Below are 16,121 nucleotides of genomic sequence, written 5' to 3' on the forward strand. Positions count from 1 at the left end.
TTATAGCAACTGTATAGCTTATACAAATAAACATTATTATAATATTACAATATTGAAAGCGTAGCAATTCATTAAGCGATAGTCTTTCTCGTTCCAAATCCATCACTACGCGTGATGATAATGTCATAATAAAATTATATTTTATTCAAAATTTGCGATAATATTTTCACACGACTTATATTCAACCCTGATTTGTTGCTGTAGAAAAAACAACGATAATTATAATATTATATCTTATAAGCGATTTGATAATAGTTTTAATGATTTTTAAATAAAAAGAAATAAAATAATTGTCTGTGTTTCATACATCGAAAACATCAAATTATAATTTATTCAAATTTTGAATCATTGTGTCATTGTGGTCACCTAGTCATCGCTGTTTGTCAAGCGTCATGTGACGTGATTTGTGTTTTTTATGACCATAACCAATGCGTTCCTTCTCCTGCGAAAAACCACTATTTCACCGCTAACGTGCCTCGGTAATTATTATTATACAACCAAAATAATAACATACTATGATATTATATTACATGCATGCGGATAGACCAGCGCTTTTCAATTGTCCGTAACAACACAGTTTAAAATTATTATAATTGATAATTTATTAAAGTAAAAGTAATTAATTATAAATTATAACATAAATATAAGCTCTTTTGACTATTTTTATGATAAATTTTATAAAATAATTATAATGTGTGTATTTTACTAAAAAAAAAAAATAATCAATCTATACAGTTATTAACACATTAAATAATTAGGATAAAATTTATAGCCATAATAAGCATGATTATGGAAGCCGAAATCGATCATTTATTATAGTATTATTCAAAAAAATCATAATCACAAACGTTTTTTGCTATAAAATATGATACAATCATCGTATAATTCATAGCAAAGTTTTTTGTTTTCTGGCTAGTATCCATTCAAATTTTTAACTTTCGTAAACAAATGTAACTTGTAAGTAACAACTGACGTCGAAAATAAAATTACCAAATCACCCCTAATTAATTTCAAAGTTTTAATTATAAAGTTATACTTTTTATTGACCAAATAATTTATTTTCCAACAGACGGGTATACTTATACGTCTAAAGTTAATCCGTTTGCCGAATTTAAAGATTTAAACCCAAAGAATTGTATTTAAAAAGTGTATAATTGCCAAACATAAAATATAAGCTTTAATCTTTGCTAGAAGTTTGGACCTAAATATTTATGTCTGATATTATTAGTATAGGATACAATGATCGCTAATAATTATAAAAATTGATGAAAATAAATACGCATGACTCCAATGTTGAAGACATCAAAGTGATTCTGAATTACTTAAAGAATTGTAAAGATATATAAAGTTGTCCCTCATTATGACTAATTTATTTAAAAAAAATTACATCTACTTATATGTCGGATATAGATGATTTAAAATGCATCATATTTTGGTACAAAAGTATTCAAACATAACAGAAAGCTTATGAAATTTATTAATTTGAGAAGTACAATAGATTTATTGAATACATTTAGCATATTGTTAGAGAACTCCTGGAAATGATTTTCGTTGAAGAAATAGAACTGCAGGCTCACTAGAACGACAAGAAAGCTCTGGACCAGCGCAATAACCTTAATATATACTTATATGTATTATATTGTGCGATGTACTTATTTTATCACCTATTTTTTTTTTTTAATAAATAAAATTGGATAAAAAAATAAATCTTACACGCTTTTTGTGTTTTAATTTTAATTCTAACGATAAACAGCGAGAACACTAAAAAAGAATGCCAGAAAAGTTTTTAACACAAATTTACTTACTTGAGCTATTTGATCGAAGCGTCCGAATAGTTCGTTTAAAGTTTTCACAAGATCAGACGCCGATAGTTGTTCAGATAATGGAGTGAAATTTACTATATCAGCATACAAAATGCTTTAAACATAAAAACAATTTAATTAATTTCAAATAAATACAATAAAATATAGGTGACATAAAAGTTGTAAGTGGTAAGCATAAAATAGGTGTTAATATGAATTAAGTTACCTACATATTAATATAAATAATATGAACGCGATTTTAAAATTTTTTAAGGGATTGGAGAAGTAGGCATTTTTGTTGTGGCTTAAATATAAAAACACCTAGGTTATAAGTTATAACATTGAAAAATTTAATTTAATTAGTTAACTAGTATTTATAATGTATTACACTTGTATGTATTAAAGTTAATTATAACACATTAAAAACAAATTATGATTTTAGTAATAATGAACTGTTATACACAGATATTTTAAAATATGATAGTAAATATGAAATTAAAAATGTACTATCACTACTTTCATCTAAATTATATTATTTAATATATGTATTATATAATGTATAATATACTGAGTTTTACTAGGTATTTAAAAAAAAAAATGCATAAAACATCAAAAAAAACCCATTTATTTTAAAATTAAATATTATTTTATCATCACATAAATTAATATAATATTTAAGAATAGATTTGTTATAAAATATTTTATTACATAAATATAAAAACCAATGTTGTAATTAAAAAACTCTGTGATAATATTCAATTTAATTATCATAAAATGTGTTTCTAATGAAAATTAATAACTAGAATAAATAATTATGTTAAAATACAAGATTATTTATGTGTAGACATTAAATCTATATTATTTTTATTTATCACTTTTTCGCTGAATTTATAGTAGAAATTGTGTTTGAAAAGAGGAAAGATAAATTTGTTTTTTTTTAACAAATTTATATCGATGAAACTGACGTTAGACGTATCATCACTTAAAATAAATGTTGTTTATATCCATAATATTATTGTTTATTAAGTATATTTAAATTTTGTTTGAAATTAATATTTATAATTTATTCATATAGATTGACATTTTTCTAATTAGAGAACTTTTTAATTTCAGTTCTTGAGTTTAGTATTTTAGAATAAAATTTACATATTGGTCTATTTTCGCAACCAATTGTAATAACATATAAGAGATTAAAAAAAAATTATCATATATTTATATTTTTTTAAGTTATCTATGCACAAAAAGTATTTAAATACAAATGTTGAAATGTGTATCTAACATTCTTACCTAACATTGTTATGGCGCTGCACATACATCTCATGAAATCTTGTTTGCTTATTTGCTACATCGTCTTGACACGCATCTGCCATTTTGAGCATTATACTTCTCTTTACCTAAAACCAAAAATTTAAATATAAACTAAGTTATCAGTAAAATTACTATGTCAATTACAAACAAACAAATCGATTTTATATAACTTAATTTGTTTTATTATTTTTGCCAGTAAATATATAGGTACTTAATTTATATTTGTTTAAATAGATTTTTGAATATAATTAAGTTCGTTAAACTCCAATAAAGTTATATATTTTTTTTATTGTTACTAATTTTAGAATTATTTATTTATAAATTGTATAAATCATAACGTCTACTGTATGAAAACATAACATATTTTAGATAACATTTTTAAACTTTTTTTCTTTTGTTAAATTAAATAAAAATAAATGATCTGGATTTTTATAGTAACAAGAAACACTTAGTATACCATTTATAAAGTTTTAAATTTTATACTTTTAAAATATCAAAAAAGTATGCGAAACTTTGTTGCAGTAAATAAAGCGATGAAGTATTTTTATTAAATTTAAATTTAAAATTGTGTAAAATTAAAATACTTAAAATGTTCCTTTAAAAATGTATAACAGTATAATTAAATTATTCGTTACATTATTTTATTTTGTATTTCATATTCATAAATGGTAGGTAAAAATTAAATACAACTTATATACCCCTATATTTTTTTTGGTGGTTTGCTTTATAATTTAAGACTAAGACTATATTATTATATTATACTCGATAGTAAATTTAAATTATGTGAACTGATAGATAATAAATATAAAATATTTGTTCAAAATATTGAAAACTGATTAAACCTGGAAAATAAATAAATCATGAAAATTAACCAATTCAATTGAAAATGCGCAGAATCACTATATTAAAAAAATGATATGACGTTATATCAATAAAATAATATATTTTTTTAATTAGAATACAATTTTTTGTCATAAATAAAAACGTTTCATGTTGTAAAAAAAACACTATGGATATTATATATTTTTATTGTGAACCACGAACACTCAGTAAACCATCAAAGCAATAACATATTTTTTTCATGGATTAAAATGTTGATGAAATTAGTATAATATATGTAGTATTAAAAAATAGTTTGGTACTTTTGTTTGTTTTCAATAAAAGGGAAAGTAGGTAAAGTCCAATTTAAAAAGTTATAAATAGAACTAATAAGTTCGATTGCCCTATAAAAATAAAATAAAAAGATATTTTAAAAGTTTTTTTAATGGGTTTCAATAGTATTTGTCTAAATATCTTTAACTTAAAATTTTAAATATTGTAGATAGTATTTTAAGAAAAAAATATTTTTCAAAATTAATTCAAATGTAGTATTTTTAATTATGAGGTCAATGATATAATTTTCAATTTTTTTTTTTGAAATTGCGTGATATTTGTTTATTATCAATAGGTAATCTATTAATATTTGTGATTGGTGATAACTAATCTGAATGCTATAATAGGAAGTGTCAATATGTTAAAATAATACAAATTGTTTTTTTTTACAGAGAATCATCCAATTTAAAATAAAAAAATTATAATAGCACATGAAAAAAATAAAAGATTCCATCGTTTAAACATAGCAATGTTTTTTTTTAATTCTCGAATATTACATATAATGCATATAGATTATAGTTCCAATTATAAAACAATAATAATTTAAATACAAATTACAGTAGAGTATAATATATGAAAAGTTAATTATATCCACCAATTAAATAATATTGTAGGTAAAACAATCATCAGTCTTACTAATGAAATAGATGATGCTTTTTAGTTTTTCGAAGAAAAAGTAATTAATTAAATTAATAACTGTACTTTAAGAGTTCAGAAATGAGTCACCCAGTTTCAAAACGTTCTACGTACAAATTAATAAAAAAATACTTAGCGCATTGGACAGACACTTTTACAGGTACCTATAAAACTTAAGATTTTTATAATTTAAGAGATGAACATTCTCAACAAAACTATGACGTAATTCTAATTTTATGATTTTGTGATTTTTTTTTTTAAATGGACAAGTTATATTATAACTATGATTATAACTAGTAAAATAAAACCTATATTATAAATTATTATTTATTAGAATTATTGATAATAGTATAGACTATTCTATAATCAATGTTCGAATAAAAGTAACTATATAAACATTCTGTTAGAAATCTCAACGGTTAAGTAAGTTAAGTAATATAGTTACTTATTTAAGAAAAATGTAATAATTCAGATAGTACATCTTATAAAATAATACAATATAGGAAATATAATGAATAGTTGACCAGAAAATTAGTTTTAACTTAGTAGAACATAAATAACTATTTATCTACACCACTAGGCATAAGCGGATTAAATGTGTGAAAGTCTTTTGATCTATTACCATCTTGTAATATCTTATAGATTTTATAAGTTAAATATTACTAAGCATTAATTAAGTTCGCAACGGTAATATATATATCCTAATTTATTTGTTGATAATAATAAACTATTATATTATTAATTAAAATATAAAGATTTTTGTAATTTATTTAATATATAAATTGTAAAGTTTATTTTTGTATTAGTTAGGGTAATTTACACTAAACAATAGAAAATCAAAATCATTTAACAATTATTTAGCTAAATAAAGTAAACAATTAAATAATTATTTATACATACATTACATTAATAAATAATATTTAAAAGTTAAAACTATATAAGGTTTTAAGTCCATTACTTAAATGTTTAGTATGAGATATTTACAATATTGCTTTTTATATGTTTATATAGAATACATTTTTATGAAGATATTTCTTTAACATTAGGAAATATACATAGAAATTCTCGATACTAAATTTAGTATGTTTCATAATTTATTTTTAATTTAATTATTAATTTAGTATTTATTAAAAAAATGGAAAATTAAAAAAATTTCGTCTTATCTAAATTAACAAAAAACTTGAGCCCCATTACTTTTTTTTTACTTTACCTATGTAAACAAAATGTGATCGGAAATACCTTAAATAATACACTTTTAAAAAATAACTTACCTGCATGATGTTTTGTTTTCAGCTGATAAATGAACAATTCGGTTAACTTATGTAAAGCCTAACCCCAAATGTTTGTTTTAAACTTTGATAATAGAGGGAATTAACCTATTATGAAACATTGATGTAAGAATATTATTATATGTGTTAAAGATATTTAATATTTCATGCTATAAAATCAGTTTTCAGTATTTATAACTCTATATTTTATATACTCATAAATTTATTAGAAAGATATCGTCTATAATAATAAATATTTAAAACTAAATGACAATACAATGTTTTAAGATGACTTGGAACTGAATTAATAGTGATATAAATTAAGACTTGACAAAATATTATATGGTTCTCAATAAGTTAGGTTTAAAAAAAAAAAAACTAATATTACGTCTTTTTAAGAATGAAAGGTATTTGCAAAGGAGTAATAAATTGGCTTGAACGTAGGAAGGAACGTCGCCCTATCTTTTAAAACCATACCAATTGCGAGTATCTAAAAAGGATACTACTAAAGGCCTCAAATAACCGTTTTTTGTTAAAACTACATTTAAAGCGTTATCTGATCGAAGGAGTAAGTTTTCAACTTCACAAACATGATTAGATGTGTTGCCGAAACAATATATGTTCATAAAAACGATTAAAATGTCAATTTTATTTTTCTCATATCACCTAGCTGTAGATGGTTGTTTTCTAAAAAAAAAAAAAAAAATTAATTTTACGTCTTCTTAGAGTGAAGGGCGTTCGCGAGGAAGTAGCAAATTGGTTAGTTGGTTAGAATGTTGAATAAAACGTCGTTCTATCTTTTAAAACCATAACAATAATAATTGCGATCATCGAAAAATTTCCTACTAAAGGCCTTGAAAAACTGTTTATTTTTTTTTTTTTTCTGTTAAAACTACATTATTTTTAGCATTATATGATCGAAGGAGTAAGTTTTTAACTTTGAAAGTTCATAAATATGATAAGGCGTGTTGCCGAAACCACATACGCACAATACGTTTATTTGCGATTATTTATTTTTGAAAAACCGTTTTTTACATTTTAAACCTTTTAAAACCTAAGCTTAAAGATACCTGCAAAATGGATTCCTGACAGTGATGCTCCTATAATGCCTATCCAAAACGCCGTGTGATAGCTATATAGTCATAGACATATTTAATTTAAAAAATACATGTTATGTATGATATGAATTTAAAATACAATTTGTTTCATATACACTATTACATTATTACATTATTTATAGTACATCTGCTACACACTGGTATAGATAAATTTAAATGTTTAGTCAAAAGCGTTCATTCAATACCTATTTTGTTTTATATTTGAATTTGAATTTTAAAAAGTTTTTATTAAACGATGAGACTACGTTTTTATGAATTTTTCATAAACATGCATTTTTGATTAATTTATAAATAGTCCTAAAAACCATAGTATTAAGTGATTGAGAAAAATATTATAATATTATTGTATCACATACTCTTTTATAATATTTATTTTAAAAAAGGAAGCCTAAAGTCTTTGAAAATGTTAAAAGAATATTTAACATATTCTGTTTATAATTTATATCATCTTATTAAATGTTAGCATTGTTTTATAAATTCACATTATTTTAAATTTACACATTTTTTTTTATTTTTGATCAAATAATTTCTGTGCATCTGAGAAAATATCAAATAACAAGTTACGTTTTTTTTTATTTTATTGTTATTACATAATATTATATATTATTTATTTTTATATATACTATTTAACTTGTCAACATATTGTAATTATATGAATAATATTAATGATCACTTTGAATAATTAGGTTTTATTTTAATTAAAATTAAGTAACGAGTCTTTTATTAAACCTTATATATAATATTAATTGTAATTATTAAATTAATATTAATAAAGCTGTACCAATAATAATAATATATATATACTTAAACTACTGCTTGTAATAAGTATACATTTTTTAAATTTTCTTAAATTTTACCTAAAATAGTTTACATGTTGTGTATACAAAATATTGAGAGGTTCATTAAAACTTAATGGACCAATTATTATCTTATGTTTGAAGTACAGTTAATTATTTAAGAGTTATCGTTAAAATCTAATACCTATTTCATATGATATAATCTACAGTGGCATTTAAGTGGGTACTTATTTGAAATATAGTAGTAACTTGATAGTAAATATAATACAAGGATTTTTAGGGTCTTGTGAAGTTTGAAAAGCAATCGTTAAAGATTCGGAAGAATAGCTATAAGGTCAAGAATTTGACACATTTTGTATATCACTTCAAATGTACAAAGTAAACAAACTACAAAGAAGTTATATCGATAAGTGGATTCTATTATCTGTATGTAGGTCTTTTTTTAAAAGTACTTTTTTGATGACACTGAACTTCGTGAACACATTTACTATTGATTATTTTTGCCATTAGGAATTATGCGAATCAAAAGAAAATCTTTCATGATGTAACAAAAAAATTTCCTGTTAGAATGATTATAGATTAAAAATATTTATAAGTTGTTAGCAAATAATACAGCTAATTATGAAATATATTTCTATTATTTTTTTAATCCTTAAAAGTAATTAAGCTAATACACTGAACACTGGTTTTCTATCGATTAATTAGCGAGAACTTACTACTATTTAAATATATAATGACCTAACCAAATCCAGTTGGAAATATGTTTCAAATATTTTTATTCTTTAACAGTTCGTCTATCAAAAAAATATATTTTGCATGTTCCTATCTTCGATTAATTTTATTAATTACATAGTAAATTACCTATAACAATTAAAATTAACGAATAACAAATTAAAACAAAAATATATTTTAACTCTGGAAAAAGAAATTATACTATCAAGCGTTTGCCTTATCATTCCAAAAAAAATAATCTTCAATGTATTAAACAATAACGGTATAAATCCCATTAATCAAATTATCTTTATTATAATTATCTAGCTTATAAGTTATAAGTTATAAACAGTAACTTGACTTCTCAGTTCTATATTAATAGAAGATATATATCACGGGAATTTTTTCTCTGCAAGTGATTCACTAATTTGCTTTAAATGTAAAAAAATCAGCCAAATTTTTTCCAGATGTAATGAATATGTAGAAAAATTAACACTGATAACGTAAACACCATAAACAAAAATCAGTGACATACTTAATGCATCTCAACAGAAAAGCAGTTGTATAACAATTAAATAGAAGGCGAGATAGTTTTAGCAGTATTATCCACATCCAACGTAGAAGAAAAATGAGCATAACAATCCAAATAACCTCTACAAAATAATCGAACATGATTGTCAACCATAATACCAGATAACATCATATAATTTCTTAAAAACATAAAAATAGTAAAAAAATATTTTAATCCTTTTAATCATCGCCTAATTTTTAGTATAATTATGTGAAATATAATATCATTAAGTAAACCTAATGACTCATAAACATACTATAAACATATTTTTTTTAAATAAAATTTACTGATCTTACCATTATACTACTGACAAAAAAAAAAAAATCCATGAGAAATTTGTAATGCAGTATATTACAAGTTCTTTGAAATTTAACTGGTTTATTTAAAGTGCTCAGAATATACATTTGTATACGATGATTTTAAAGAACGGTTAAACTATTTACAAATAAAAATAAATATTTAAGCGTTTAGTCCTTAAAGTTCAAAATAAACTTATTGTAAAATATAAAATATTGATTATTAATTTGAATAATGTTACATAAAGATCCTAAGCATTAAATTATTATTTTTATTTTGTTGTTAAATTTACTGCGAGTAACGCAAAATAGCTTAGTATAATATTATAAAATTGTTTATCAAAATCTTTTTAAATTTCTCAATATGTGTTGAATTTCTTAAGACATTTTGTTTTTATTAGTATCTATTTATTTATTTTTTAGAATCCCTGTATTTTAGACAATACAAGTATAATAATTAAGATATTTATAGACATGTATAAACCTAAGGCCATCCTATAGGTACTATAACGCAAAATTATAATGTTATAAGTTATAACAAAAAATCTAGAAAAAAAGTTCGGTGTCCAATACTAAAACATATTTATGTAAATATTAATTTCAACTTTATTATTACTCGTATATGCAATTTTATGACTTTCTAATGAAAGGAATGTATTAAAAACTCGAGATATTATTTAATTTAATATAGTTTAAGATTTTGTAGCTTTACTATATATATGGCTATATCTTATATTATGTGATCTTAATAATTGCATATAATGTGTGTAATACATTTATATATCAATTTAGATAAAAGTGAATAAATTCAGTGTAATATAAGAAAATTTCTTATAAAATTGAAGATTTGCTTTCAGTTACATACAATTATTTTCGATGTCTACAAGCATTTGAAGAATGTGTTGCATATATTTATTATTGTAATATCGTTATACTGGTTAAATACATTATGAACACCGCTGCCTAATTTTGTGAAACCAACAATAAAATTAATTTACTTTGGAATACAAATATCAAGCACTATATTTATGATAGTTATGAAAATTGCTAACACTTATGTGATTAAGTATTGTTGTTAGTAATTTTACATTTGATAATTTAAATTATAGAACAAATATAAATTATGTTATGCTTGTGGTATTAATATGACGATAAGTATAGTAATTTAGGTATGTTGTTTAAAAAGTAAATATATTATGTTAGATATTATATGGGTAAACGATAAATCAATAACGCAATTACTTAATTAGAAAATATAATTTTGTAAAAAAAAATAAAAATTGGGGTATTTTAATTTTGTACTTTTTTATGGAATTTAATATTTAAAACGTTGATAAAGTATAAAAATGATGTTCTCTCATTATAATAATATATAGGTGTGAACGGTATGATAAGTTTTAAATATAATACATATTATAAGCAAATAATAAATAATAATAAAATATAACATACGACAGCAGTCAATTGAAACAGTTTCAAAACATATCGTTATTAACAATAATCGGTGTTTTTCATATATAGTCAGATATGCACTTACTCAGTATAATAGAGAAAATAATATTGTTATTTGTCGTCTATTTCTGGACTCGATTAAATTATATTCGAACACTGTTGTTGGATTAAAATACAATAGAATACGAATCCAGGCTATTGAAAAACGCTCAATATTTTTAACAAAAAGTTCATTTGATTTCGAATAACTGATACAGTGTGTACACAAAAAAAATCGTGTTACATACGAGTACATGACACATGGTTAAATTATTATTTTCATTATTTTCACTATAATATTAAATTTTTATAACGTCAAATGTTTATTACATCAGTAAATTATCGATATAATTATATTTGAAGCAACTTAAACTCTTAAAAAGTTTATATTTCTATAATTCACTAATATGTTTTTGAGTTTATATTGTTAAGGTATTCAGTTAAAAATTCAACGTGATGGTTATAAACATTTTGTAAATTCACTTTAGAACTGCTTATAATATTTTTCTATGAAATTTTTAATTGCATTTTTTCAATATACATTTAAGTTTACTAAATCTATATTTGAAAATAAAAATAATAAACGTTAAAAGCGATAAACGACCTAATTGAATTATTACCACAAAATATTAAAGTTGAGTTTATAATGTTAAGTATCACTTTTAAAATAATACTAAATTATTTACGTAAATTCCATAAAGGTACCACGTGAAATGGCATTACAGAATGTCTAAAGTTTCATCTAGTCACGATGCATTTATGGTTCAAACACATTGTTCTAAAGTTTTAGAATGAATTCTATAATACTAGTTTGAAGTTAAAATTATATTATATTATCTTCTTCACAATTGAAATTAATGAACCAATGTGATTTTCTCACACTATAGTATTATAGTTTTATCTTTATAATAATAATTAATGTAATAAATTTTACGTAGATCAGGTTTTACTACATCCATGGCTTGAAATCAATTTCAAAATCGATTTTAAACATCGATAAAAATCGTTAAAAATCTTTTAAAAAATCAAAAGTAATATCGAAATCGTGAATGCTTGTTAATGATTTTTAAAATTTCTATTAAAATTGAAAAAAGTTAAAATCGATAATTTATATCAAAATCAAAATCATTACATAATCAAATCGATTTTAAATAAATGTAAAAAAAATTTTAATTTTAAATTTAAAAGTATACAAGCAAACAGACATCAGGTCTATTTATATTTTATATTGTTCATAGGCACACTCATTGTTAAATTGGGTAATAACATTTACTATACATATTGCATATCATTCACAATAGTGTGTATAGTAATAACTACTAATAATTAATAACTAATGTCTAATATTTTGTTTTCTGAGAATAGAATATTTACAAAATAGTATACATATTATAGGAAAATACGATAATAGGAATCGGGGTTCGACGAGCGATTGTTGTTGACTTGTTGTTATTGCAAGTTTTATTTTGATACGTTTGGCTTATTTAATAAAATGCCTGGACAAATATTTTTTCCAATATTATAAATTTTAAAATTAAACTAAAATCGAAAAAAAGAAAATTATATTTAAAATCGAAATCATAATATAATTGAATCGATATTCTGCATCAATAAAAAAATGATATCGATAAGCAAAATTGAAATTAAAATCGTAAATTTTTATTTCGATTTCAAGCTCTGACTACATCATAAAATTATTCAAAAAACACACTAATACTATATTATTTATTTAACTTTCTACGTAGGTATGTTCAATAATATATTTTATTGAATAAAAAAATTTTATTTTGTTACACTTCTGCAAACATATATATATTAAATAATAATTTTAATTTCCTAAGTGGGTATTTCATCTTATTTCATCTTATTGTATTTGTTTTCTTATAAAATATTTAGTACATACCTCAGCCGCAATATACGCTGGTATGACGCTAAGCAGTAATTGTTCTTGTTGCTCTTTTTCACACTCCAGTTTTATTCTGGATTCGATGCATGTTCTGGTACCAGAAAACATTATTCTGTTCGCTTTATATGTCATAAACTTGTAATACCAACCAGTAGAACTTGCCGAGAATAGAAGTATTATTTCAGCGATCATCTGTAAAAAAAATTGCTGTTTTAGGTAGGTAGTTGTTATTATAATAAAACAAAATATAAATTATAAGTTTGACTTTTCGTTTTAAATATAATTTCAATTTCGTTATTTCGATATAATTTTTAAAAAGAAAATTCAAAAACAATATTAATGTATTCAAATAATTGTTTTGTACACATATTATAATAACAACACAGTATGATAACATTTTAAATATTCACTTTATTATAATATTAAAAATTAATAACCGTACGATATTTCACATATCGTGTTTAAATATATTATGTGAAACAATAATGCATATTGAATATTTTTTATCAAGTTTAGTAATATACAAAGATTTCTAATAAAATAATTTTTGTTACTAGAATATATTATAGAAGTATTTATTAAGTCTTGGTTGTACACAATAAACGTTTATTATAGCACAAATTTCAATTTATTAAATATTCAATGAATTATATATATATATATATATGTATATATAATATGTACGAATATCAGTAATTTTAAATATACGTGTTCAAAACTTTCACACATTAAAATAATATAAAAATGTATTTTTATTATTTCGAAAGATTTGAGTGTTTGAAATTATTACGAAAGGTTTAGTTTCCTAAAACAAACTTAAAAAAAAAAAATATCTTTAAATAAACATTATTTGCAATACAAACACAGTTTAAACATGTGTAAAGATCCTATTCATCGTTATTCAAATGATCTAAAGTATTTCTGTATGTATTGTGTTAAAACTAGAACACACAATGTTCATCCTCCAGTTTCTCCGGTTTAGTTGTTTCATATTGCTCAAGGCTTAGGGCTTTTCAAAAGAGTGTAAATACAGGAAATTTTAATGATAATACAAACATCACTAGAGGAGTAAACTTCAGAGTTCAGAACATGACTATTTTAAAATATTCAAAATGCATAATAGATAAGGGAGTTATGAAGGATTGCTCGAGTTGTTTTAAGCAATATAAAGATAGATTTATTGCATGTTGTATTAATAAATTTTGTATAAATTTTTAATTATTTACAACGAAATTCGTGAAATAAAATAATTATGCGAACAAATTAATAAATAAAGAAAATCTTATTTAATTAAATGACACATCTCTATTGAACATAATATAATATTAGGTGATTTATTTGTAAAATAAATTCGTAGTTCGTGATAATTTTAAACAGATAGAAATAAAATATCCTGTGAATACAAAGCTTACAAATTCAAACAAATGGCAACATTTACAATATGTAATAATATTTTTACAGAAGCAAAATATTTGATTAAGTTTCTTGTATTAATTTTAAGCATTTAAATTATATATATAAGGTGGTAAGTGGATGGGCGAATTGTATGACATTTTTAGTGCTTTTATTTGTGTATCTAAAATTGAAATGCCTAAACATTTAAATTTAAATACTGTAAAAATGCTTACACTACTCGTATTATAGTTTTAATTTTTCGCATTAAAAATATTCAAAGATTTTATTAAGAAAAATATTTTTCAAAAATGTGGTGTAATAACTAATAAGTCATAAAATTTATTCACTTAAAAATATTCGTTTTATTAAATATATATTAATCCTATTGATAACGATTGTTCACTGTTCAAAGAATGGTTGTATATAACGATGGTAAGTTATATTGTATCATTGTAAAAATAATATTCTTAATTTGCTCATAGTTATAGGTGGAAAAATAATAAGGTTTGGATCAAATGGCTCATGCTCATATGATACATAATTTAATTTAAATAAAAGGGGAAGTCAGTAACGTATATAATAACGTGTCCGAGAGAAAATTTTGTAAGCTACTAAAATATATTCCATCCTTTGGAATGTAGTTAAGTGATATAAAATATATATATTTTAACATTGAGTATTCATCTCTATCGATAATAATTTGATGAGTGCACCATGAATAATTTGATGTATTTTAGAAGTATTGAAATTTGAAATACTATAAATAATCTACAGTGAATTTTCTATGGCTGCCACAAAAAAAATTGCACCTAAGTCGATGTAACATGTTTTTCACATTATCCGAAGACTACCCTGTAATGCAATGGATATGTGCTATATAATACTTGTATAGAAACAGTATAACCAAACTGAACTTAAAAAAAAAAAAAAAAAAACCAATATTTTAGGCCGAATATTAAAAATGGTATTGATTTCAGAAGCACTCAAGTACCGAGATGTGTATAATGTATATAGTGCTAAATCAATAATTTCGCGAGGATTTCAGTTGATACCATTCGGAGCCTATTTTTCACGTTTTTATCTTTGTCTATAATATAATAAAAATATCAGTGTATCGAAAACCGTATACGTAAGTAAATAGATTGTAATAACGTAGACGTCATATATAGTTTTGAAACAAAATACTGTATTTTTAAAAACGCACTTACAAATAATATTTCAACTTGTTTTAAAATGTCATTCAATATTTCTGATATATATCAAATAAGATATTTTAGGTACAAATTAAAATTGTCATATGTATTATTAAGAATAAAAAGAACTAGTGTAAACGATCTGTTGTCTAATAGATATTGAGTGTAATAGTTTACAGTAATATATGTGTTGTACATTTGAACTCAATGTTACATAGTTCTATGCTAAAAATGGTTATATAATTATGAGCGGCGGCGGTGTTCAGGTCTCTATTTCGAAGGATATTTTATAATAGAATTTATATACTTTACGACTAATAGTAATTTATTTTTCATTATAGTAATACGGTATGTTGAACTAATTGATGATAATAACATCAAATATATTTTTATAATCCGTATTATTAATCTTATTAATTACGTTATAGATATTAACATGTTAAAAGTCAATACCCCGTGTAGGTCAACGTGAATAGG

General features: G+C 22.5%; 1 protein-coding gene across 2 annotated transcripts in view; it reads right to left on the reverse strand.

The window, feature by feature from the left end:
• LOC113553384 (adenylate cyclase type 2) overlaps positions 1-16,121 on the reverse strand; it is a 65,553-nt gene that overhangs the window by 14,729 nt on the left and 34,703 nt on the right. For both annotated transcript variants that reach the window (XM_026956706.1, XM_026956698.1), the window contains 3 exons: positions 13,054-13,248; positions 3,090-3,196; positions 1,806-1,917 (listed from right to left, as the gene is read on the reverse strand). In XM_026956706.1, the coding sequence (XP_026812507.1) occupies positions 1,806-1,917; positions 3,090-3,196; positions 13,054-13,248 (414 nt within the window). The remainder of the gene's footprint in view (positions 1-1,805; positions 1,918-3,089; positions 3,197-13,053; positions 13,249-16,121) is intronic.

The sequence above is a fragment of the Rhopalosiphum maidis genome, chromosome 4, assembly GCF_003676215.2.
Source record: "Rhopalosiphum maidis isolate BTI-1 chromosome 4, ASM367621v3, whole genome shotgun sequence".
Classification (NCBI taxonomy): Eukaryota; Metazoa; Arthropoda; class Insecta; order Hemiptera; family Aphididae; genus Rhopalosiphum; species Rhopalosiphum maidis.